At 40.4% G+C, this 26,142-nt stretch overlaps 1 protein-coding gene across 4 annotated transcripts in view; it reads left to right on the forward strand.

Annotated features, from left to right (window-relative positions):
* NR1H4 (nuclear receptor subfamily 1 group H member 4) overlaps nucleotides 1-26,142 on the forward strand; it is a 78,812-nt gene that overhangs the window by 19,577 nt on the left and 33,093 nt on the right. For 2 of the 4 annotated variants that reach the window (XM_019961149.2, XM_019961150.2), the window contains exons 2-3: nucleotides 1,389-8,699; nucleotides 14,639-15,004. In XM_019961149.2, the coding sequence (XP_019816708.1) occupies nucleotides 8,591-8,699; nucleotides 14,639-15,004 (475 nt within the window). In that variant the 5' untranslated portion in view covers nucleotides 1,389-8,590. The remainder of the gene's footprint in view (nucleotides 1-1,388; nucleotides 8,700-14,638; nucleotides 15,005-26,142) is intronic. The other 2 variants (XM_019961151.2, XM_019961152.2) reach the window with 1 other exon arrangement.

Consider the following 26,142-nt stretch of genomic DNA (forward strand, 5'->3'; position numbering starts at 1 on the left):
GTAACTAGATGATACCATAAAATGATCTATTGCTCCACTTTATGCATTTATTAAAACACCTCATTATAAAGAGTTTGAATTGAGAACATCAGCAAAATGTTGGCAGGAGCAGTATTTTGGGTGGGGTAGAGCAGCTTTCTGCCACTCTTAAAATAGTTCCCTTCTGCTTTGTATCTCAGATGGGAGGCTTGGATGCTCCCAGGTTTTTACACTACGTTAAAATATGAACCATGATCAATGATAATAGTGAGAATGCAAACACTTGAAATTACACAAAATGTGTTAAGGCACCATCCCCTATTCGGTTGCAGAAATCCCTGAAAGATATTAATCAATAGCTTATACTATTACCTACTAGTCATTAGCATTAGTGTGCAGTGGTTTATCGGGTCATTTCCAAGGAGGGGTCATTATTATCTCTTTACATGTCTACTTGCCCCCATTCAGTTTAAGAGCATCTAAGGGCAGTGACTATATTTTATTAATCCTAGTATCTACTTAATAAATAAGAATCAAACAATAAATAATAGTAGGGAAGGAGAAAAGAGGTTTAAGGGGAAAAGATGTTTATCAGTAACTCGCCCAGAACTAAAGGCAGCAGTAATTATTTATGAAATGCCAGTTCTCAGACATACTTGCTACATCTTATTCCTTCCAGTTGGCTTTTCTTCATCCTGTGGATACAGTTAAGGGCAGTGGGACCTCCATGTTCCAGCCTACCCTTCTATGGTCCTTAAAATATAATGTATAGATATCTTTATAGTATTTTATCTACTCATCAGAACTCACAGGATGATTAGGACTGTAGGTGCAGATCATAGACTAAGGAAAGTTGCACTTGAGATGATTTTTTTTTCACATATAGACTCCATTTCCTGCTCTGAAGTTTTATGACTACATGTTAAGATCTCCAAATCTAAACTCTGATGTCATCATTATTAAACAAATCCATCCAGCTTTAATTTGTATAGACATCAAGAGGAAACTGTTAATATTTTTCTTACAAACTAGTCCACTTTAAGCAAGCTCATCAGATTGAAAGCTGACCTCAGTGGTGGTGAGGTGAAAAAGAGGTAAGTAGATAGAAAAAAAGTTGTGAAGGAGCCGTCAGGTTAGGAACATCTGAAAAGGATTTCTACGGAAGCGTTGTGGTTCATGCTTTCTTTCAGTGGTGCTCTTTCGTCATCTCTCCTTTGCAGGACCACATCCTTATCCAGTTTCCTAACACTTTTTTTGTAATATTTCTTAGAATACATAGCACAAAATGCATAAGCTCAATGCATGGCTGTTATTCTGAGTTGGAGAAGTTTCCTTCAATCTTCTCTATTAAGTTCTAGAGCCGGGTCTAAGGTTTTTCTTTTTTTTTCTCCCACATACTTTTCCCTCAGGGCCTCTGTCTCACTCTGTTCAACATACCTAACCAAAGTCTGCCAAAGGGGAGGATGAAGAGCATTTTGTTATAATTCCTGCCCATCTTCTTTCATGTCTTGATGACACTGATGGATTCTCTGGACCTCCCACTCTGACCCTAGGGTACAGAGCACCAGGAGAAAAACTGTGGCTCATGGATGAGTAGCCCACAATACCCGAGTCACCGCTTGTAGATCTTGAGATGTGCCCAAAATTCAGAAGTTTAACTCATAAGCTCAACTAACTGGAGAGCTGGACTCTTTTCCTATGGTCTAACTGTGTACTGAAAACCAGCCATCGTGTTGTTATAACAAGAGCAACTGAAGTTTATGGTATTGCATATGGATGGCTATAATTTCTTCCATCTAGACACTGAACACCGACCATATGCTGGATGTTGGAATAAAGCAGGAAATAAGACAGGCAAGATCCTAGTGGAGAGTAAACTCTCAAGAAACCTGCAAAGGAATAAATAAATGAAATAATATCAGGTAGTGGTGAGGGCTATGGAAACAACAAAAGAGGGTGATGTCATAGCAACTGGAAGAAGGAGGCTGCTCTAACTTGTGTGGTCAGGGGAGGCCTCTGAGGAGTTGACAACTGAGCTAAAAAAGACAGTCTTAATCTGAAGACGTATCCTGGGTAAAGAAAATGCAAATGCAAAGGTCTAAAGTCTAGAATGACTTGGAAGGGCTTTGTCTTCTCATTTTTATTGAGGAAAGTTGAAAGAGTCTAGAGAACTGGCTCTGGACCCCATATTTCCATTAATCAACATTGGTAAAAGGAGATTATTAGGCTGGGAATTCTAGGACACCTAGAACTAGCATTCAAGTCCACAAATCTCTACAGTCGTTGTGTCGGGAAGTGGCAACTTGGGCTCAGTGGTACTCACCTGCCATATGATGTGACCTTTAAGGTGGTCCTGGGCATGGTCCCCCTTCCTGCAGGTCACCCAAAAGGCTATCATTAAATCCCAAGACATTGACATTTAATTTAAGACATTGAGAAAGTGACATAAATGTCACTCAACAAATACTGATGAGCACTCACTAATGGACTGTGGATACACTAATGACCTCATGAATGAGGCTTTTCAGCTGCTTCCAGAGAGGACTGTGGGCCACTCTAGAAGGCTTTGCCTAAGGAGAAGGGGAAGCCTTTCCATCCATATAATGGTTACCCTGAAAAGCAGAGCCTGAAGCAAGGATTGTGTGCAGACTTTATGTGAGAGATGATCCTAGGGAGCAGGAGCCAAGGACTCGGGTGATAAGACAGGGAAGGAGGAAAAACCAAGATGAGGTGAATTATAGAGATCACTGCTGTGGGCAAGGGGAGCTTGATTGCACTGGGAGAAGCAGAGAGAATTGTCCATCAAGGCACCAGGCACTGGAGAAGTTATTAACTGACCTCTGGCTCCCCCTGGTTGAGGGTCACTCTGGGGGCATTGATGTCCCTGAACTTCTGGGCCGTGCTTTTGCTACTCCCAGTGGAAACAAGCCATGTGGTCTCCTGTGGCCTTGGAGAAGCTCTGGGCAAAAAGCAGAGATGTGCAGCCTGCTCTTGAAATGACAGGGTGCAAGTGTGAAGTGAGTCCAAGCTTGTTCATGATCCCCTGCTACAGCTACAGCTGAAATGAGAGGTGGGCCAAGGATGTGCACCATCACCAGAGGGGCTGCCGCACAGTGCTAATGGGATCCCCCGCTACCAATCAATCGGAATACTCAAAGGAAAGCTAAGATGGGGTGGGGAAGTGGTGTACATTTGTTCTATAGTTCTCTTTTCTTAGGTTGGACCTTGTAGAAAAGAAGGAAAGAAACAGAATTACAGAGATGGGTCTGGAATCACCTTGTAAGATCCTTCAACTCATTCTGTGGCCAGGCCTGCCTCACAAATCCACATGGAGATCTAGCTCATTGGTCACTCAATCCATACATAGGACTCAGGATGGAAGGACATGGTGACCTAAAAAAGACAAGTTTCCTTTCCTTTGGGAGATCCTGAAAGCCAGGAAACTTGGTCAAAGATTAATTTGAGTGGGTTAAGAAAGACTTCTCTGATGAATGAAGGCAGAGTCTTATGCAATTAGTACATAATAAAAGGTAATAATGACAAAGTCCACAGCTTCCCATGGTGTGACATAATGAATAGGGTAGAATGTGACATGTCAATTAAAATCTGTCTTCTTTTAGCAAATTGTGGTATAAGAACTAAAGAAAAAAAATAACAGAATTTGAAAGACTCAGAAAACCATTCTTATAATAGCATAGAATAAGCAAGAAAAGGTACAGTCTTTTTTAATTGGAGTGTAATTGCTTTACAATGTTGTGTTAATTTCTGCAGAACAACAAAGTGAGTTAGCTATATGCATACATATATCCCCTCCCTCTTGGACCTCCTTCTAACCCACTCCCCACCCCACCCCCTCTAGATCATCACAGAGCACTGAGCTGAGCTCTCAGTGTTATATATACGCCAGATTCCAAAATATTTTGCACATGGTAGTATCTCTCCCAGTTCATCCCACCCTGTCCCTCCCCAACCTGTGTCCATGTGTCCGTTTTGTATATCTGCCTCTCTATTCCTGCCCTGCAAATAGATTAATCAGTACAGTTACCCTAGAATTCCATGTCTATGTGCTAACATACAACATTTGTTTTTCTCTTTCTGACTTACTTCACTCTGTATGGCAGACTCTAGGTTCATCCACATCACTGCAAATCTTATGTCCCCATACCAACTAGTTCAAGTACGATGAATCCAGTTCCTTTAGCTCGGTGTTACTGGGAAAAGTTCAGTGAATGTGAGTGGAAATAAGTGATGAAATTGGAAGAAATAAAGTCTCAGAGGCAGTTGAGACTCTGAACTTCAGTTTTCTCCACTGTAAATTGGGGTTAATAATAACACTTCACTGCTTGTTGGAGGATTGAATGACGGTGTGGGAAAGTGTCCTGTAAATCTGAAGGCATCATAAAGCAGTATAGCTCCTCCAGGGTTTGAAATGTAGTTGTTATTATTTAAACTGTTGGAATGATAAGCACCACTCTACTTATTAAATGGAGGAAATTCTGTTGATCTTAACATTGTTGAGTGCTAAGAATTTTCAAGGAGCCAACAGAAACCAACAGTATCAAGCTAAATTTCTGGGTGTTCTAAGGAAAAAAAACATGTTCTATCTCACGTTTGCATTACAGCTATGGAATCTACATTTTTGTGTTACCTTTATTATTGTTTCTGACAGTGTTTCCTAGCACCCCACTCCAGTACTCTTGCCTGGAAAATCCCATGGACAGAGGAGCCTGGTAGGCTGCAGTCCATGGGGTTGCTAAGAGTCAGACATGACTGAGCGACTTCAATTTCACTTTTTACTTTCATTCATTGGAGAAGGAAATGGCAACCCACTCCAGTGTTCTTGCCTGGAGAATCCCAGGGATGGGGGAGCCTGGTGGGCTGCCGTCTATGGGGTCACACAGAGTCGGACACGACTGAAGCAACTTAGCAGCAGCAGCAGACAGTGTTTCCAAAGCCCCATTATGAATGAGGTCCAGTAAGTCACAGGAGGTCAGATCCTAAATAATCCTATCCACTTACACTTCATTTCCTTTAGCTACTTCTCATTACATTATGCTTTTCTCAGCTATTGATGTTCATTTTCTCTGTATAGCTTTATTTTTATTGAAATCTGGTTCTTGCCTATGTCTTTTGCTTAAATTAAAAGAAACTTTCAGATGTTGCAGAACCAGCCAGATGGTTTTTAAATACAATTAAAGGTCTTGAGATGCAATGTTGTGTAATACTTCTGACATTTAATTTCAAGTCTTTTTCCATCTCACTGAGTTTAACACAAGTCAATGTAGTTCTGACCTGGTGGGCGAATCAAAGCTGAAAGTTTCCAGAAGATGGAAAGACACCATTGTCTCAGACAAAATGGAGCTTTGCTTTAGCCTTATTTAAATATTTTGTTACTACCTTTTATTACCTATATCTCTTCCACAGATTGAAGCAGTCTCTAGGATTTTTATTAATTCACTGTGGCTTTGGTTCTTGCTCTCCCAGGATTCTCAGATCTGGTACTGTTGTTATAAGGTTAAGAAATGGGAGACGGAAAATAAATATCAGTAGAAGCTTCCCCTATTACAAAATAAATTACTGCTTCTTTTAGATAGGGCATGCATCATTTGGAAGAGGTATGCGGTGAGGTACCGGCTGACCAGCTAGTTGGTGAATCCACTACAACCCAGGGCCTGGCTCTCAACCTTGCAGGCTAAGAAACAGGTCTCAGGGACTTCAGGATAACCAAACTGAGAAAGGTTGACTATGAAATCAGGCTGCAAATTTATACATTTACAGTGGTTAAAAAAGAAAAATGTGATCATAACCACTGCCGTTTCTTGAGCCCTTTCTACATGTCAGGCATCATGCAAAGAGCATTTTAGATTGGTTAGTGGATTCTGCATTCAGTCTCATCTATGCCAGTCCCATATCACTGGTGTGGGGTCATAGGCAGATTACTTAACTTTGTGCGAGTTACTTATCTCATTTAAAGAAGTCTCAGAGGAATGCCTGGCACATTGTAAATACTCTATTTGCCATTAATGTTAACTCTCATAACATTTTTATAGGGTAGATACCATTACTATTCCCCTTTTGATGATGAGAAAACAGAGATCTAAGGATGTTAAATAATCTGCTAAGATTCCATAGGTAGTGAGCAGACAACCAAAATTTAGTCCAGACCAGGAAACTGGAATTGGATGAGTAAGGATTCAGGCTGAGAGAATGTTCCTGTTCACCTTCTCAGTGGAGAAGGTCTTTCCGGTGAGACTGTATCACTCAAATCTGTTGGTCAAGTCTCTTCTCAAGGACAGTTCTCAGAAAATCGTTGCTAGAGTTTGCTCTGGAACTTCCCTTTTTTATGGCATCATAGCTTATGCCCCCATTTGGCACAACTGGCATATCATTCACTTTGCTCCCAAGTACCATCTGCAACAGTGCTATCCAGTAGAACTTTCTGTGATGATAAAAAATATTGTAGGTTTACTTTGTCTAATGCAGCAACCACTAACTACCTGTGGCTACTGATCACTTAAAATGGGACTAGTGTAACTGAGGAATTAATTCTAATTTAATTTTATTTAAATTAATTTAAACTCCGGGAGTTGGTGATGGACAGGGAGGCCTGGCGTGCTGCAGTCCATGGGGTCGCAAAGAGTCAGACACGACTGAGCAACTGAACTGAATTTAAATTTAAGTAGCCATATATGGGCAGTGACTAGTGTTTCAAACAGCACAGACCTTCAGGGGAAAAATGTATTTTGAGAATTGAAAACAGCTTTGCAAATGGTGATTCTTGCTTGACCAATCCAAACTGAAATACACTCAGGAACCATAGCTCTTTCCTGGCAATGAGGGCAGGTGTGCTTTAGCTTTTCTACCACAAGGGTTAGAGCCTTAGCTTCATCCCTTAATAGCTGGCTAACTTAAGACAAATCACATAACTTCACTGAATTGCCTTTCCAAGTCTGCAAAACAAGGTAAAAGATAGTGCGCATCAGAAATAACACCTTCCTCAAGGTGTGCAAGTAAGAATCAGGTGAGATTGTGTGTGTGTGTGTGTGTGTGTGTGCTTAGTCACTCAGTCATGTTGGACTCTTTGCGACCCCATGAACTGTAGCCTGCCAGTCACCTCTGTCTATGGGGATTCTCCAGGCAAGAATACTGGAGTGGGTTGCCATGCCCTCCTCCAAGGGATATTCCCAACCCAGAGATTGAACCTGGATCTCCTGCATTGCAGGCAGATTCTTTACCATCTAAGCCATCAGTGAAGCCCAACGCATACAGAGCCACTTTGTAAACCTGTAAAGGTTGTAGAAATGGCTTAGCAAGGATTATGATGTTTATATAGATCATATTTTCCTTTTAAAACTACTTTCATATTTATTATATCATTTTATCTTCACAACAGGTCCATGAGGGAAGTAGGGCAGGAATTATTATCTATGTTTTTACCATCTGTTGATATGTCTGGTTGCATTATCCCTGAGCTGAACCCGAGAACTACTGAGTCCTATTCTAAAGCCCTCCCTTCCAAAAAATAATCTGCAGTCACAAGCTTGGTATCCACAGGTTATGCCACAGAAATTATTCTTACTCAGGAAGTAAACTACCCTACAATGTGAGTTCAAGGCTGAATAATTAAAATATCAATATAATGACGATGGGTAGCCACCCAGTGTGCTAAGCATTTAATAAATATTATTTTATTTAATCCTCATAATAACTCTCTGAGGTTGTGTGATTATCAGTCCCATTCTGCAGACGAGGAAATTGAGGCAGTTTGTCTGTGATCCATAGAGCTAGTGAGTGCCAAGGAAGCCTGCATGTATTAGTTTGCCAAGGCTGGTATAATAAAATACCACATATTGGGTGACTTAAATGACAGATGTATTTTTGTACCAGTTTGGAGGCTAGACCTTCAAAATCAAGGCTGAATTGGCTCTTTCTGAAGGCTGAAATGGACGGATCTGTTTCTGGCCTCTCTTCTTAGCTTGTACATGATGTTTCCCTGTGTCTTTTACACTGCCTTTTCTTTGAGCTTCTGTGTCTGAAATACAGATTTCCCATTTGCATAAAAACACCAGTCATATAGGATTAGGAACCAATCTAATGACCTCATTTTAACTTGCTTACCTCTGTAAAGACCCTGTCTCCAAACAGTGTTGCATGCTGAGAAGCTGGGAGTTAGAACTTCCACATGCTAACTGTGGGGAGGGGACACAGTTCTATCCATAACACTGGGTACAAACCCAGATTAACTGGCCTCACACCATTCAGTATTATGCTTTCATGTTTCCTGACATTACAAAATTATACCATTCTGTACCCTTTTGAGAGGAACAAATGCCAAAACATAGAACATGGCTCTAGACCCTCAAATTCCACTTTTAGAGCCACTGAACCAAAATCTATCCTCTGAAAATTCCTAAATTGGAACGTGCTCCCCCAAAATGTTTATCTAAGAGGCTGGTTTCCAGCTTACTAGGCAATTTGGCATGGAGGACTTTTCTCATAAACATTTACAAATATTCTGCTCAGTAATGAAGTTAATCAGTAAACCGCACAACCTCTGGCCTCTGTTACTCCTCACCTAGTCTCATTTTCAGTTGCTGTGAGTAAGCTAAGAATGGTAATGCAGTTTCAGGAGTTAGAAAATCCAGTTCAAATCAGTCCTTGTCACAGCCACACATCCTCAGGATTCGCCATGGAAGTGATGAGCATGAAGCCCGCTAAAGGTAAGAGAGTGTTCACAGCTGCTTGTGGCGGAGCTTCTGCCAATGGACTGAGGAAACGTGGGGGACCTTTGCTTGAGATTTCAGCAACAGATCTCCATCAAAGATGGCTCAGTCAGAACCAGAAGACTGGGGTGAAAAGCTGGCTGGGGTGATTTTTGTAGGGTTCGAGGTAGGTGAGTATCTCATAGAGATTAAATCTAAGTGTGTTTTCCCTACAATTCTTCACTGGATATTGTCTCAAAGTAGCACGGTTCCTCCAAGTTAAACACTAGGCAGCTAAAGTATTAATGCCCTCAGACACTTGAAAAAACATTTAAAGTACATTGTTTAATGCAATGTTTTTTAAATGGCAAGTCTTATATCCTAGTGGGTCATGACATCTATTTTGTGACTTGTGACCAGCATTAAAAATTTAGAATTGAATAAGTACAGTAGAAATATCAGAGTGCAGTCAGGGATAAGGATACGTGTTATTTCATGGAAATTTTGTTTCAGATTATTTATACATATGTATAAGTATGTATAGGGATCATGATTTAAGATTTATTTCAAACTGTGGGTTGTGGTGAGAAAAATAAAAAGAGATCCAAAAAATTTATTGAAATAGTTTCACAACAGTTTTTTCTCAATAGTCAATGGGAAATCAGATGAGTAAAGAGTTCAGCATTAAGCCCAGTATGTTTGTTTTCTCTGAACTAAAATACAGATTATAATTAAAATATAGATAGTATAAAAATATTGTCTGTTTTCATATTTTTTCAAAATAGAAGCTTACCTTTTGAATTTCCAGCTACAGAAACTCATCATTTTTACAATAATTGTAATTTTGAACACATTTCTGATTGTAGACTTCGCAGCATGTTATTTTGGTTAAATGTGTTGTTTAAAAATGACAGACTGCATTTAGAAATGGAAAGTAGATAGAAAGCTGGAGAAGCAAATTCCCCATCATTTCAATTTAATAAATATTTATTAAAGATTTAAACTGTGTCAGGCACTGTGTAAGGTGCCACAAATGAAGGAAAAAAGGGAATATAATATACAATAATTGCAAGGAGATCCAACCAGTCCATCCTAAAGGAGACCAGTCCTTGGTGTTCATTGGAAGGACTGATGCTGAGGCTGAAACTCCAATACTTTGGCCACCTCATGCGAAGAGTTGACTCATTGGAAAAAACTCTGATGCTGGGAGGGATTGGGGGCAGGAGAAGAAGGGGACGACAGAGGATGAGATGGCTGGATGGCATCACCGACTCGATGCACATGAGTTTGGGTGAACTCCGGGAGTTGGTGATGGACAGGGAGGCCTGGCGTGCTGCGATTCATGGGGTCGCAAAGAGTCGGACACGACTGAGCAACTGAACTGAACTGAATCTAATGTATTCCCCTAAGGTCCACAGACTAACCACACAATAGCAAAAATGTATTGAATGTTTATGCTTAGTCAGGGCAGTTTACATTCTTTTTCTTAGGTTATCTTTAACCTTTCACCTAGGTACTATATTTTGTTTCAATTACTATGTTGTCCTATCCTTTTCAAAATCAATTTTTATTGGCATATAGTTGTTTTACAGTGCTGTATTTGTTTCTGCTGTATAGCAAAGTGAATCAGCTATACGTATACATACTTCTCTCTTCTTTTTTGGATTTCCTTCCCATTTAGCTCACCACAGAGCATTGAGTAGAGTTCCCTGTGCTATACATAGGTTCTCACTAGTTAATCTATTTTATACATAGTAGTGTATTATATTACACCAGCTTTATAAGAAAGGAACAGAAGCTTAAAGAAATTCAGTGTGTTTCCCAAGTTCATACTTGTAGCATGTTGCAGGTAAACTGAATCCAGATTTGTCTGCATGTCAGGATGCTTGTAATGCATATGTCCTACCACCTTAAATGATATAGCATGAAACATGAGCCTGTAAACCCACAGAAGCAATGGTACATGCTTCTGAGTGTGCAGTCAGTGTGTGCAGAGGGGAGGAGAGATTAATTCTACCTAGGGAAACTGGATCAGGCCTCACAGAGCAGGCGATGGGTTGACAAACTTGGTGGGAAGAGGCACCAACATCACAAAGGCCTGGCACCAGGAATGGCAAACAATTTCACAAACCAAGTCATATCATCCACTTGAGGAACCAGGGGTTAGGAAATAAAGAAAGGACAAGAAGGCAGTTTTTCCACTCATGAAACGTTTCAACAAACATTCATGAAACATTTACCAGAGTTAGCCTTGTGCCAGGGAGAAAAACTGGATATAATCTGAACCCTTTATTGGGCTCATCAGCAATTAACTACAGGTTCAAGAAAAAGCGCCATCCTTCTCACATGAACCTTATTCTCCCATCTGGGTACCCAGTGGTTCTGGTCACAAACTCCTTAGAGCTGTGCTGTTGGATATGGCTATCATTAGCTACGCGTGGCTATTTTAAATTATAATTGTTTGAAGTTACAGAAAATGAAAAATTCATTTCCTCATTTTCACTAGCCATGTTTCAAATGTTCACTGTTCCACATGATCAGAAGATAACACATTGAAAGCTATAGAGGGCTTCCGTCTCAGAAATTTCCCTTTGGTCTACTCCTTTAGAGAAACTATTAAATGCTACTAAATGACTCTCTACCCAGAAAATTTTTCTTCTTTTACAGGGGGTCTCAGACTATCCTGGAGTCCATTCAAGTGTTCCCATTTAAGAACTCTTCCCTGAACTCCCACAGAAAATTTCCTATTATAAAGAAATCCAAATTCTCCTATTTCTTGATAAACAGATTCTTAAGAAATCATTCATAAATTGTATTAAAGCAGAAATAAATTTACCTTTTCAGAAAGTACACTCTAAAGTTGACCTACCTTTGCCCTCTCCACATCTTATGCTCTGTCAGAAAATTCTGTATTCATTTACTTGGTTTTATCCCAGCCCTTGACATACCTTCACCCCTCCCCACCCCAAGCACACAAACAAGAGAAAGTCTGGGGCCTCTTCTATCTCTTTTCTGTCTTGTTCACTGTTTTATTCTCAGAACCTAGTTCTGTGTTTAGCAAATTGTAAGATATATATATATACCTTATTTAAAAGATAGATAATATATCAAAACAGATTAGTGTGTATTAATATTTACTAATTAACTAAAAATTAACTGTCATTAGAATCAAGATTTTGCTGGGTTCTTTAGGAAGCAAACATGCTTTTTTATGGTGTTTAACTTATCAAAACTTTTTCTCAGAAACTGTATCTTATACTCAAAACTACCTTATGAGATAGGAAGGCTGGTTGTTAGTAGCCTCATTTTACAAAAGAAAACAGAAAAATGTTAGGCAGTTGTTTAAGATCTTTTAGTCAGTTCATAGAAGCTCTTCTTGTTCCATTATTTTGGAGCATGGTGTTCATGCTGGATTTTTTTTAATTGTAAGTGGCTTGCATATTTATTGTCTCTACTCTGAGGGATTTGGTGGGAACACTATGAAATACTAGAAGTGGATGTGCCTTGGGAATAAAGGCATTATTTAATAATACTGTGTGTACTGATATCATAATCTCACCCTGTTTATTAATTTCATATCACAGAATTGATGTCGTTGTGAAAGATTTCCATTTAATTTGAAATAATTCTAGAGATTGATATGATACTGATAACATGATTTGACTTGGGTTGGAACTCCATGGTGTCTCTTGATTTGTAAAAAATTTATTGAAAGAATTCTCAGAGATCTTGGAAGTTTGAAGAGAAAATGACTATACATTTCTTTATATTCTAGAGAATCAACATTCTGTCTTTAATTGGTTATGTGACTTCAGGCAAGTTGCTTAACCTTACTGGACCTGTAGATGGAGAGAATCTGGGGCTGGGGTGGGAATGGGGAGTTGAGTAGGGGTAAGATGGATTGGAGAAGGCAATGGCACCCCACTCCAGTACTCTTGCCTGGAAAATCCCATGGACAGAGGAGCCTGGGAGGCTGCAGTCCATGGGGTCGCTAAGAGTCGGACACGACTGAGCAACTTCAGTTTCACTTTTCACTTTCATGCACTGGAGAAGGAAATGGCAACCCACTCCAGTGTTCTTGCCTGGAGAATCCTAGGGACCGGGGAGCCTGGTGGGCTGTCATCTCCGGGGTTGCACAGAGTCGGACATGACTGAAGCGACTTAGCAGCAGCAGCAAGATGGGTTGGAAGATAAATCTAGGTGAAACTAATGATTTTAATGCTTTTAACTATTTTCAGTAGCATTCACTCCAGGAATTTTAATATTTAGCTACTAAATAGATCCAAATTTTGCTTATGTTTTATCTTTTTTCTGTAATAATTCCATATTTTTATATTCTTCCATTTTGTGGTCATGAGACAAAGCACCATTGCCAAAACTGTTTGACTGTCAGATATACTGACTCAGTGCTGATTTTATATAGATAAGTTGGGCATGAAAGAAACAAAGTTGATTTCACACAGATACTGTATACTTTGTGTTCCATTAATCATTTCCTAGATCAATGCAGAAAGCTTTTTTTTTTCAACTAATATTTAACATACATATTTTCCACTTTGTCATTGTAGAAAGGCTGTTATTTGTAATGCCCATAAACTGTTGATCATAAACTTATAGAGGTTTTTGATATAAAGAAGAACTATAATATCATGAAGCATGGAGTCCTCTCTTTACAGATAAGGGAGGCCTAGGCAGTGTTGCTGCTGCTAAGTCGCTTCATTCATGTCCGACTCTGTGCGACCCCATAGATGGCAGCCCACCAGGCTTCCCGTCCCTGGGATTCTCCAGGCAAGAACACTGGAGTGGGTTGCCATTTCCTTCTCCAATGCATGAAAGTGAAAAGTGAAAGGGAAGTTGCTCAGTCGTGTCTGACTCTAGCGACCCCATGGACTGCAGCCTACCAGGCTCCTCCATCCATGGGATTTTCTAGGCAAAAGTACTGGAGTGGGGTGCCAGTGCCTTCTCCGAGGCAGTACAGGTAAGTACCATATAACTAGGTTCAGAATCAAGGCTCCCAGAACCCAGGGTCAAGGAATACTTCCCAAGAGAAGCTATACTTAATGGGAAATTTAAAGATAAATGGAGAATAGTGAGATGATGTTCTTGGAGGCGGGTAGCTGTGTGGAAGAAGGTTCCAGGCTCCAGAAGCAGCATGTGGGAGAGGTTTTGAATCTGGAAGTAGCAAGGCACATTCAAGGAATATGGAAGTCAGAACATGGGAAATAGCTGGGAAAGAAGGAAACAGTCGGATCAAGCAGAGTCTTGCAGGCCTAGTTATAGGTTACCTGCAACTGGAGGTACTGAAGGGTCTAGTAAACTCAAGTGTAAAAGAAGGAAGAGAAAATCTTTACCATCATTCTTTAAAGCATCACACATTTGAAGTCATCCCAGAGAGGAACAATTCAGCACATGGGCTTTGAAGTCAGACTCAAAGTTTAAATCTCAGCTACTTAGGGGTGTAGGAGCAAAGTTGCCTAACTACTCTCAACCTTGGAATACTCAGTTGTAAGTGAGGCTAATACTATTACCCACTTCATAGGATTTCATGAGACAGAAATGACAAAAGACAGCATTTGTATGTTTACCTGTTACCTTTTTTACTATGAACTGTTGAATGTTTTCCAACTTTCCTTTTTGTTTTTCTTTTAAGCATCCTTGTATGTTTTCCTTTTTTCCATGTTGAATATTTTCTTATTCTTATGCTCTTTACATATTAGTGATATGAGTGTTTTGTCTGTCCTCTATGTTGCAAATATCTTTCTGAGCTTTTAATTTTGTCATTTAATCTTTTAACAGTTTTTTTTACTGTAAAAAGTTAATTTTTATGTTAAAATTTTAATGTAAACATTTAAATATTTCAGGCTTTCTTAGAGCCTGTACTCCTAACCATATGCTAAACTGCCTCTTATCTATAGAATGATGATATCAATCCCAGTTTTGTTGTCACTCTTTTTCAGGTGTACTAACAGAACAAGTGGCAGGTCCTCTGGGACAGAATCTGGAAGTGGAACCGTACTCACAATACAACAACGTTCAGTTTCCCCAAGTTCAACCACAGATTTCCTCTTCTTCCTATTATTCCAATGTGGGTTTCTATCCCCAGCAGCCTGAAGAGTGGTACTCTCCTGGAATATATGAACTCAGGCGAATGCCTGCTGAGACTCTCTATCAGGGAGAGACTGAGGTAGTGGAGATTCCCATAACCAAGAAGGCCCGACTGGGAGCATCAGCAGGGAGAATCAAAGGGGATGAGCTATGTGTTGTCTGTGGAGACCGAGCATCTGGATATCACTATAACGCCCTGACCTGTGAGGGATGCAAAGGTAAACGTCTTTTGGTTGGCAGTTTTCTCCTTATTAAGGTTTTTCTATATTTGTTGTTGAAATCCTTAAGACTGGATTCTTTCCTTTTCCCAAATAACTTCCCATTTCTCTTCTTCTGCTTCTCCCTCTTCTTATCTCCTCACCTTCATTGGGATGTCATAGGTTTCTAGGAAGATCTTATTAGAGTATTTAGCTTGGATATAACTAATATTTTCCCTATTCACAACCTTACATATAGTTAGAAGGGATTTATGATTATGGGTTTTGTTTGTTTTTATTGTCTTTTTAAGAAAGAGACATGCTGAACTCCTCTGTCTTAAAATTAAGATCAAGGAGAATAAGACTTTATTCAGTAAATATTAAAAAATACATTTTCATGTACTCTAGTTAATTGAGAAAGAGAGGAAGGCAAACAGAAGGGAACAAAAAAGAATAGCTGATAGTCAACAAATATTTCACTTAGCAGGGACATAGAAGTGCTGTAGGGGAATCAATAAAATTACAATCCATATAGGATGGATAAAATACAACATATGAAATATGAAAATGACTCAGTATGAATCCCTACATGATCATTCTCCTAATGAGGGCACAAATGATAAGTTTGTAAAGTTTCAGAGGAAGAACATAGTGGGCTAGTAGGTTCACCTATTTATTTTTTAATTTGTTTATTCAACAAGTACTTATGGGATGCTCCCATGTTAGCTTCTAGGTCATCGAAAGCTGATTAAGAACTATCCCTTGAGGAGAATCTGTTGAATGGTATGCCAATTTAGTGTTTCCAGATGCCAGTGATTGCCGCAAAAATAAACAGAGGACCCAGCTACAGAAGAATGGTTGAGGACATTTCAAACTTTTGAAAGTTCAGATGATCAGGTTGTCTAAAACTTGGTGTGACTTCATGAGATTTTTTTCCCCAAAAGCAGTATTTATACCCCAAATTTAAAAATCAAGACAGATCTATAAAGAAAATTTTAAAGATTCTTTTATGGCCTTCAAAATACTTTTATCCTTTTTGTGGAGAGTCAAGTCCATATGGAGAAAAAGAACATGTAAATTCTTTGAAGACATAGATTATGTCTTCGTCAGCTTTGCCGCACCTCATAGCATCTAACAGTGTCTGGTTATGTAGTAAATGTGGAGTAAGTGGTTTTTTGGAATGACATAATGAAAATCTGTGCTCATCACTTCCTAGATAAGAAGGGACATAGCCTCAAATCTCCTGCTGCTAAAGCTGACTCCAGAGCCTTTATTACTGCTCTTTGAGCTATTTGTTCAAGCCAACATTGACTAACTTGGTGGCCAAAGGAAGAGAATCAAGTGCTCCATTTAGGCACTTGAGATATTGGTATTATCCAAGCCAAGGGAACAAAACCCTGAGGTCAGTAACCTGGGCCAGATCGCCCCCTTGCAGGTGAAGGCTGGCGTGAAATCTGGTTCTCCTCAGAAGAATTCTCAGCTGTGGTGGAGTGAGTAGAGGAAGACCAGAGTGCTGTGGACAACCATAAGAAACAGCGGCTCCAAAAGCAGACGGGATGAGACGCCCACAAAGGATACAGAAGAAAAGTTAGAGCTGGGAGACTGGTAGGCAAGTGCAGGGTCAGGAAACAAGGGCACAGAAGTCTGGTCTAAGGAGGACTGATTCTCAGGGCAGTTCAGGGAGGAAAAACTGGATCTGAACCTGGATGCGTTTGTAAGAGCAGAGAAAGGCAGAGCTTTCCCACTGATTTTGATATGAGACTTTGCCCTCATGATGACAGCAAAAGGACAGGACTGCAAGACAGGAAATGAGACAGAGCCAGGCAGGGCCCATGTTCTATATCAGGGGTTGGCAATTTTTTTTCTGTAAAGAGATGGATAGCAAATACTGTAGGCTTTGCACTGTAGCGGTCTTTGTTGCAATTACACAACTCGGCAAACTCAGCCACAAAAGAGTGGCTTTACTTAGCCTACAAAAATAGGCAGGAAAATACAAAATAGGTAGTGGGCCGAATGTGGCTCATGGGCCTAGCTGTAATTTGCTGACCCCTGTTCTAGAGCAGTAACTCTTCTTGACCTTAATTTTAAAACAGTTGAGTCCAGCATCAGAATTAACTGGGAGTTGTGCAGTGAGAGAGCCCAGCACTCAGGATATGCATGCAAGAAAAATATTTCTTCTTTTATGTAACTGGGTTTAATCCAAATTCAAGCCCTGATGGAAACCTCGTTTCATTAACTCAGGATGGTTCTACTGAATTTTTCTGAGATTTCCTCTGAATTCCAGAATTACATAGCATTGTGGAGGGATTGGGCTTCCAGGTGGTTCCAGGTAGAGAACCTGCCTGCCAACACAGGAGGTGTAAGAGACATGGGTTCAATCCCTGGGTCAGGCAACCCATTCCAGTACTCTTTCCTGGAGAATCACATGGACAGAAGAGCCCGGCAGGCTACAGTCCATAGGGTCACACAGAGTTGGACACAACTGAAGCTACTTAGCACGCATGCGTGCACATGGAGGGATTGGGTGCAGGGGTGGGACTCAGTCCAGCTTTCTGGCCTTCAGTCATTAGTGGGAAAGGTTTCTGAGGCACTGTCCTGGTGTCCTGACTACACGCCTCCTTCCTGTCCAGCCCCACAGTGTCACCTGGAATGCCTGGTTCTCCAGGGAAACCACGTGGCCATATCATTTGCTTCTGTGCCTCACTGGGTGCAGGGAACCCCCGGGGCCTCCCCGTACTATCCCCTGGAAAAAGCACAAGAATCCCTCTATTCTAGAATTCCCCAATGATGTGGAGTTCCTATAAGCTTTCAGTAAACCTAATCCCCAGGACTCGATCTGAGAATTAGGGGGTGGGAGGGACAGAGTTCAGGACCTTCTCAGATATTCAGTGTGTCATTACTCTTTGATTATCTGCCTCTTCCAATTTGAGGAAATTTTATTAGTGTCTGGGATCTTGGGACTTAGACTTTAGTGACTGAAAAGTTAATAATTGGCTCCTTCATGCTTTCTTGATGAAAAATCTGTCTGTAATTCAGGAGACCAGAGTTCGATTTCTGAGTCAGGAAGATCCCCTGAAGAAGGGAATGGCTACCCCCTCCAGTATTCCTGCCTAGAGGATTCCATAGACAGAGGAGTCTGGTGGGTTATATAGTCCATGGGGTTGCAAAGACTAGACACAAAGAGTCAGACACAACTGAGCAACTAACACACTTGAGGAAACAAATGAAAACTGTTCTAGCTTAGTGAATGGGGAGGAGGTGCACAGAATAGGGTAGAGTACAAGCCAAAGAACCAACACCTGCGAGCCTTACAGCTTGGCCAACTTGGTGTCCCCACTCCACCCCACTTGGGTCTCTGCATTTACCACACGCAAAAGGAATCTCACTCCATAATGTTCCATCAAAGGGAGTGTGAGCTCTGGGATTTGACAGGCATGCATTGAATCTGTACTTCTTGGCTGACTAAGCAAGTTACTTACCATATTAATTAGTCAGTGTTCAACAAAGTAAAGCAGAAATGGAATTTCAAGCAGAGAAGAATCCATACAGGATAAGTTGGAAGGGCAGAGGAGCAGCATCTGTGCTGTGTTCCAGGAGGATAGTCTAAGTCACAGGCAGAACTGGAATGCCAGGGCAGTTGTCCAAGAAGACAGGGAGTCAGGAAGCTAAAGAACTATTGACTTCAGGAACACAGCACCATATCTGCCCTTTAGGGATCAGGGATCTGCCTTTCTGCAATTACTGGCTCCAGAGCCATGGCGTGCCTGCTAAATCTGTACATATAAAAGATGAAGGCCTTGTGACAACTCTCTTAGTGCCCTGGAAGCTAGCAACTGGAAACCAAGATGCTGTTATAGCAGAACTTTGTGATCCTGCTTGCCAGCACAAACAGCAGAAGCACAGCTCTTGAACTTCCACTTTTCAGATATCTTACAAGAGGATCTGTTTGGCAGAGGTTAAGTCACATCCACATTTAGCAGCAAGGGAATCTGGGAAAGACTGTGTTCAACTATCCTGGCCTTACAGTAGAGGGTGCACAGATCCAGTTAGCCAGTCCTTAGCTGACAGAATATGTAACTTTGAACCTCCAGTCTGCAAACTGGGGATAATATCTATTTCACAGAGTTTGTGAAGATTAAGTTAGATTTTTATGTGCAAAGTAGCTCTCTTGTCTTAGGACGTCACTCAGATCAGTCATGCATGTAATACTTTAAACACACACATACACACTCATACATACCCACGAGAAAATTTTTTAAAGCTTAAAAACAAAGGAAAGATTTTAAACTTTGTTAAACTTCCTGATTTCACTGGTCTCTATATCTGTTTCTGTTAGAAATATTTGAATTTTTTCTTAAGGTTTTATTTGATATAAGCACTTAACAGCATCAATAAGATAAATTCTGATTTTTTTTTTAATGTAATAATTGCAGAACACAAGCATAAGGCCGAGTGACAATGACTGTCATTTGTTGACGCTAGATTAAATCGAGACCTGTCCCTCCCCTTCAGTTATCAGTGGAGCATATGGAAATATGCTAAGGTCTGGATGAATTTTGATTCAAACCTCAAGCCTCAGCTAACAAAACTGATCTGCATCTGACTGGATATTTCAAATGGCTGCATTCACAAATAGGTCAATGTCACTCACAGCCCACCTCCATGCCAGGGAAGTCTAGCCTATCAGTGAGAAAATAGTAGAACTTTTAAAAGGCATTTTATGAGTAAATGAGAGGCCTTTTATCCATTTGAACATATTTTTATATAAGGTAGTGAAACCACATTAGACTTAGTTCTGAAGTTTAAGAGAAGATTCCAGAATTATTAAAACAATTGTGGTATATTGGGCAAATATAGTGTTTCCAATAGATCTTTTGCTTATGGTTCAGAGTTGAGATACCCTGACTTATTTATAGGGCTTCCCTGGTGGCTCAGAGAGTCTGCCTGCGGTGCGGGGGACCAGGGTTCAATCCCTGGGTGGGGAAGATTCCCTGGAGAAGGAAATGGCAATCCACTCCAGTGTTCTTGCCTGGAAAATCCCATGGGTGGAGGAGCCTAGCAGGCTACAGTCCATGGGGTCGCAAACTTATAAGCTTACTGAAATCCTATTTGATTTTGAGTCTGATTTTATAAAATGCAATAAGAATCTCAAAGAACTCTATAGGTCAAATTATCTTAAAGAATTTCACTGCATGGTATGCCTTTTGTAATAAGTGTTACAAAATCTTGGGATGAGTAGGACTCGGAAGGCAGACAACCTGGATTCCAACCAGCTGATTCTCTTCCAAGTTACTTAATGTCTCTGGGCTTCAGAGTCCTTACCTGTAAAATGAGGATAATAATAAAGATGAGGAGGAGGAGGGTGAGATGATGATGATGGTAATGTGAGGATGAGAGACAGATATAAAACATATATTGAGTGATGATTTTGTACAGGCTTTATCTAGAGACTTTACATATACTAACACCTTTCATTTTCAAGAAAGCTTTGACATAGATTTAAATAAGGTAATGTGTATAAAGCAGTTCAGTTCAGTCGCTCAGTCATGTCCGACTCTTTGCGACCCCATGAATCGCAGCACACCAGGCCTCCCTGTCCATCACCAACTCCCGGAGTTCACTCAGACTCACGTCCATCAAGTCAGTGATGCCATCCAGCCATCTCATCCTCTGTCGTCCCTGCCCCCAAACCCTCCCAGCATCAGAGTCTTTTCCAATGAGTCAACTCTTTTCATGAGGTGGCCAAAGTACTGGAGTTTCAGCTTTAGCATCAGTCCTTCCAAAGAAATCCCAGGGCTGATCTCCTTCAGAATGGACTGGTTGGATCTCCTTGCAGTCCAAGGGACTCTCAAGAGTCTTTTCCAACACCACAGTTCAAAAGCATCAATTCTTCAGTGCTCAGCCTTCTTCACAGTCCAACTCTCACATCCATACATGACCACAGGAAAAACCATAGCCTTGACTAGCCGGACCTTTGTTGGCAAAGTAATGTCTCTGCTTTTCCATATGCTATCTAGGTTGGTCATAACTTTTCTTCCAAGGAGTAAGCATCTTTTAATTTCATGGCTGCAGTCACCATCTGCAGTGATTTTGGAGCCCCCCAAAATAAAGTCTGTCGCTGTTTCCACTGTTTCCCCATTTCCCATGAAGTCATGGGACCAGATGCCATGATCTTTGTTTTCTGAATGTTGAGTTTTAAGCCAACTTTTTCACTCTCCTCTTTCACCTTCATCAAGAGACTTTTTAGTTCCTCTTCACTTTCTGCCATAAGGGTGGTGTCATCTGCATATCTGAGGTGATTGATATTTCTCCTGGCAATCTTGATTCCAGCTTGTGCTTCTTCCAGCTCAGCATTTCTCATGATAAAGCAGTTAACATAGTATAAATGTCCATCCACTACTATTATTGTTATCACTGGATTGCCATGAAGAATAATATGAGACGTTGATTTTAAAACATCTAGCTTTGTACCTTGCCTGGAAAATCCCTTGGGCAGAGGAGCCTGGTAGGCTACAGTCCATGGGGTCTCGAAGAATCGGACACGACTGAGAGACTTCACTTTCACTTTTCACTTTCATGCATTGGAGAAGGAAATGGCAACCTACTCCAGTGTTCTTGCCTGGAGAATCCCAGGGACGGAGGAGCCTGCTCGGCTGCTGTCTATGGGGTCTCCCAGGATTGGACATGACTGAAGTGACTTAGCAGCAGCAGCAGCAGCAACTTTGTATCTGGCATATTTGAGTGTTCAAAAAGCAAATGTTATTGTTGTTTTATTGATGAATTCCTGCTATTTTATCATTGTTATTCTTGTCTTCATCCAGCCTCACTAATTTGGATCATTTGTTGTTGTTGTTCAGTTACTAAGTTGTGTTCTAATCTTTGTGAGCCCATGGACTGCAGCACACCAGGCTTCCCTGGCTTTCACTGTCTCCCAAAATTTGCTCAGATTCATGTCCATTGAGTTGGTGATGCTATCTAACTATCTCATCCTCTGTTGCCCTCTTCTCCTTTTGCCTTCAATCTTTCCTAGCATCAGGGTCTTTTTCAATGAGTTGGCTCTTCACGCCATGTGGCCAAAGTATTGGAGCTTCTGCTTCAGCATCAGTCCTTCCAGTGAATACACAGGGTTAATTTCCTTTAGGATTGACTGGCTTGATCTCCCTGCAGTCCAAGGGACTCTCAAGAGTCTTCTCCAGCATCACAATTTGAAGGCATCAATTCTTCAGCACTCAGCCTTCTCTATGGTCCAACTCTCACATGTGTATATGACTACTAGAAAAACCACAGCTTTGACTAGATGGACTTTTATTGGCAAAATGATGTCTTTGCTTTGATTTTTAATATGCTGTCTAGATTTGTCATAGCTTCCTTCCAAGAAGCAAGCGTCTTTTAATTTTGAGGCTGCAGTCACTGTCTGCAGTGATTTCGGAGCCCAAGAAAATAGAATCTGTCACTGCTTCCACTTTTTCCTCATCAATTTGCCATGAAGTAATGGGACCAGATACCATGATCTTGGTTCTCTCCTCCCATTATTAACTAATTAAGCCTCTAGCTGCTGGGAATTTGAATTAATTCAGTTTTTTTTCAGCAAATATTAAATACCAGCTATATTCCAGGCATTTTTCTAAGCAGAAGAAATGCAGTGGTGAACAAAACAAACTTCTTGCACTCAGTGTCACCATTTAAAGCAAAGTAGGAAAACCGTTCACACAGCTGAGCTAAAATAAATAAAGGAGAAATCAGGAAAACAAACAAAAAGGGTTAAAAATACAAAAGTAGTAAAATAGTATCTAAAAGAACATGCAGAAAAATGAAATGGTAGGAGGGTGATTTCCAATGGATAAAAATTGATATTTTAAATAAATATAGAGCAGTGATATAAGAGAAACTGAAGACGATAAAAATTAGATTTAAACAAGAAAAAAAGTTTCAATATATAAAAAAAGTTTCAATATATAAGCAGTATGTAGATATGAAAGTAGTGACTAAAGGGTAGTGACTAAAGCCTTTAGTCACTGGGAATTTGCCTGCCTGGGAGTTTAAATGGCTGTTAAAGACCTGAAGGCAAACTCCTGCAGAGTGACATTACACTTACCCTCATTCTCCCAGAGATACCCAGTAGGGCTGAGGGTGTCAGTGATTTTGCTCTCAATTCCTTTAGGCACTGAGACATTTGTTCAAAGAAATGAGCACACGTTTTTTCAAAAGTCAAATGGTGGAAAAGCCCCTGCCCAACCATTTCCACCTCAACTCCTGCTTCCCAGAGGCAAACACTGATAATCACTTGTGGTTTCATTTTTTCTGTGTGTTTTGCATTTTGTTTTTTGGTCATTTGGATAGTCTGTATTTCCACAGAACTATCTTCCCTCCTTACAAACACAGAATTAGAGATATAGAGAAGGTGCATATAATTTTTAAGGTAATATTTCTTTATTATGCTCTTAATATCCATGGGATTAGCAGTAATGTTCCTCTATTTTTTTTCTGATAGTAGTAATTTATGTCTTCTCTCTATTCTTGATTTACTCAAGAGAGAGGAAGCACATATTTGTATCAAACACTGGTTCAGTCAAGATGAGCACTGAGAACTGAATCAAGTGGAGGATCCTTTTCAGTGGTGGTGGGGTAAAGTCTGATTGGCATGGTTTAAGAGAAAAGGGAGGAGATCAAGTAGAGACAGCCACTGTGGACTACTCGTTAAAGAAGTCTTGTCATAAGAGGAGCAGAGAAGCAGGGCAATGAATGGAAGGATGGGGGCTAAGGGAGGCTTTTATTTTAGGGTGGGTTTGGTTTAGAAGAGGACCAGTCCATCTTTAGTAAAAGGAAGGAAACCAGATTATGTAGTACAGATACAGACAGGTTGATGGATTTCATGGTGGCACACGTGGAAATTCTCTTCTGAAAGGTTCAATTTTGTCAGTCAAATGAGAAGCTCAGTCATTCGCTGAGAGTCAGAAGTATGGACGTGGTGTTGAGAGACTGAAAAGGAAAGGTTGTAACAAAGTCTAGGAGAGGAAAGGATGCTGACTAGGGACATGACAGCCTTGCCTGCAGGATGGAGGACCCCACTCCAGATGTGTCGTCAGGAATAAATAAAACTATTAAGATGGTTGTGTGTTTCTTCCTGGCACATTGAGGCTACATAAAACTATTAGGATGGCCCTCTTTTTTTCTGATAATAATAATTTATGTCTTCTGTCTCTCTTCATTGACTCAAGAGAGAGGAAGCACTTAATTGTGCAAAGACAATTCCCAAATGACTAGAAACAAGAGTAATCTCATTGAGTAGACAAGGAGATTCCTTGCCCACCCCTCAAAGGATGCTCTTTGTGTTTCTGTGTCCTGCTTTTCCCTGTCAGGAGGGAGGACAAGATTTGCTGTTAGATGGAATGTTCTGGTCCTTGTGATCTGGGCATAAGGATTCCCTGTTCCTCCTTCCTCTCCCTCACTGACCCATATTCGTTGCTTGAGACTGCGTGCAAGTACTACTGCTATCCCTGGCTTAGCATGGGGGCTGGCAAACTTTTTCTGTATGTAAAAAGGCAGAAAGTTAGTATTTTAGGCTTTGCAGGTATTAAGATCTCTGTCACAACTCTTTGACTCTGCCATTGTAGTGCAGAAGTAGATATGTAAATGAATGATTATGGTTTTGTTCCAATAAAACTTTATTTATGGATGCTGACATTTAAATGTTATATAATTCTTACATACTACAAATATTCTTCTTTTGATTTCTTTCAACCATTAAAATGTGTAAAAATCATTCTCAGGTTGTGGGCCATACAGAAATAGGGAGCTAAACTGATCCTTTAAGCTATAGTTAGCCAACCCCTGACTTAACCCAGTGCTCCTCATCAATGCTTCAGGGCCCTCTCTGCATCTACTTGTATCTGAACTTGGCACTTCCCCATTGCTACTACTCCTGATTCTTCTGCACCATGGCCATGTTTCTTCATAAATTTACTCTGATTTCTGTCTTTCTGAGGTTTGTCAACATTTTTGATACACTAATGAAGTTGTATTCAAACATTTTTATAGACTATGATATTTTATTGAATTTTTCTCTTATTTCATGGTATTTTTCCCCCCAGAGGGAGTATAGAAGTATGACGAATGCCCTTTGACTACTTAGTTGTCTGGAGATTTGTCTACTTTGGAGTGACATTAGACAACTTCCAAAGATAATTCAAAGTCAGATCTTTTTAAACTTATTTAAGGAACATGTGTACACCCGTGGCGGATTCATGTTGCTGTATGGCAAAACCAATACAATATGGTAAAGTAATTAGCTTCTAATTAAAATAAATAAATTTAAATTTAAAAAAAAAAAAAAAAAGATTATTACAAATTGTAGTGGACTTCCCTGGTGGTTAAGAATCTGCCTGCCAGTGCTGGGGACATGAGTTTGATCCCTGGTCAAAGAAGATTCCACTTGCAGCTGGGCAATGAAGCCCATGCTCCACAACTACCGAGCTCATGTATGGCCGTTACTGAAAGCCCACGTGCTCTGGAGCCCATCCTCTGTAACAGGAGGAGCCATGGTGAGGAGAAGTCTGTACACCACAACTATAGCCCCGGCTTGCAGCAATGAAGACCCAGTGAGCCAATAAATAGATTTATTAATTAATTAAAAAGAGAAATGGTAGTGATAAAAATAAGTGTTGAAAAACCAGGTCGACATATTTTTGTGGCTCCCTAAGAGATAAGGGGGAGGGGGGACTTAAAAAAACGTTGTTGTTTAGTCACTAAGTCGTGTCCGTCTCTTGCCACCCCATGGACTGTAGCCCATCAAGCTCCTCTGTCCATGGGATTTCCCACGCAAGGATACTGGAGTGGGTTGCCATTTCCTTCTCCTGCACTGGCAGGCGGATTGTTTAGCACTGACCCACCAGAGAAGCCATTAGCATAAACTAAATAGTTAAGACTAATTTTCATCAACTGTAATTCAAGAGTTTGAGAGTTTGCTTTTTCAAAAACAGTGATCTAAAACAGTCACCTGCCAGGTGATCAGGAGTCTGTTGTTGAGTTCTAAAATTTTCATCAAGCAACTCAAAGAGAAGAACTGAGATCCTGAAGTCTAAGAAATTATGTGATGGAGACCAAGTTTACCTAGCTTAGTATTGGCATCAATTCTCTCTAGTCTGTACTCCGTTGCAGCT

The sequence above is a fragment of the Bos indicus genome, chromosome 5 (assembly GCF_029378745.1).
Source record: "Bos indicus isolate NIAB-ARS_2022 breed Sahiwal x Tharparkar chromosome 5, NIAB-ARS_B.indTharparkar_mat_pri_1.0, whole genome shotgun sequence".
In the NCBI taxonomy this organism is placed as follows: domain Eukaryota; kingdom Metazoa; phylum Chordata; class Mammalia; order Artiodactyla; family Bovidae; genus Bos; species Bos indicus.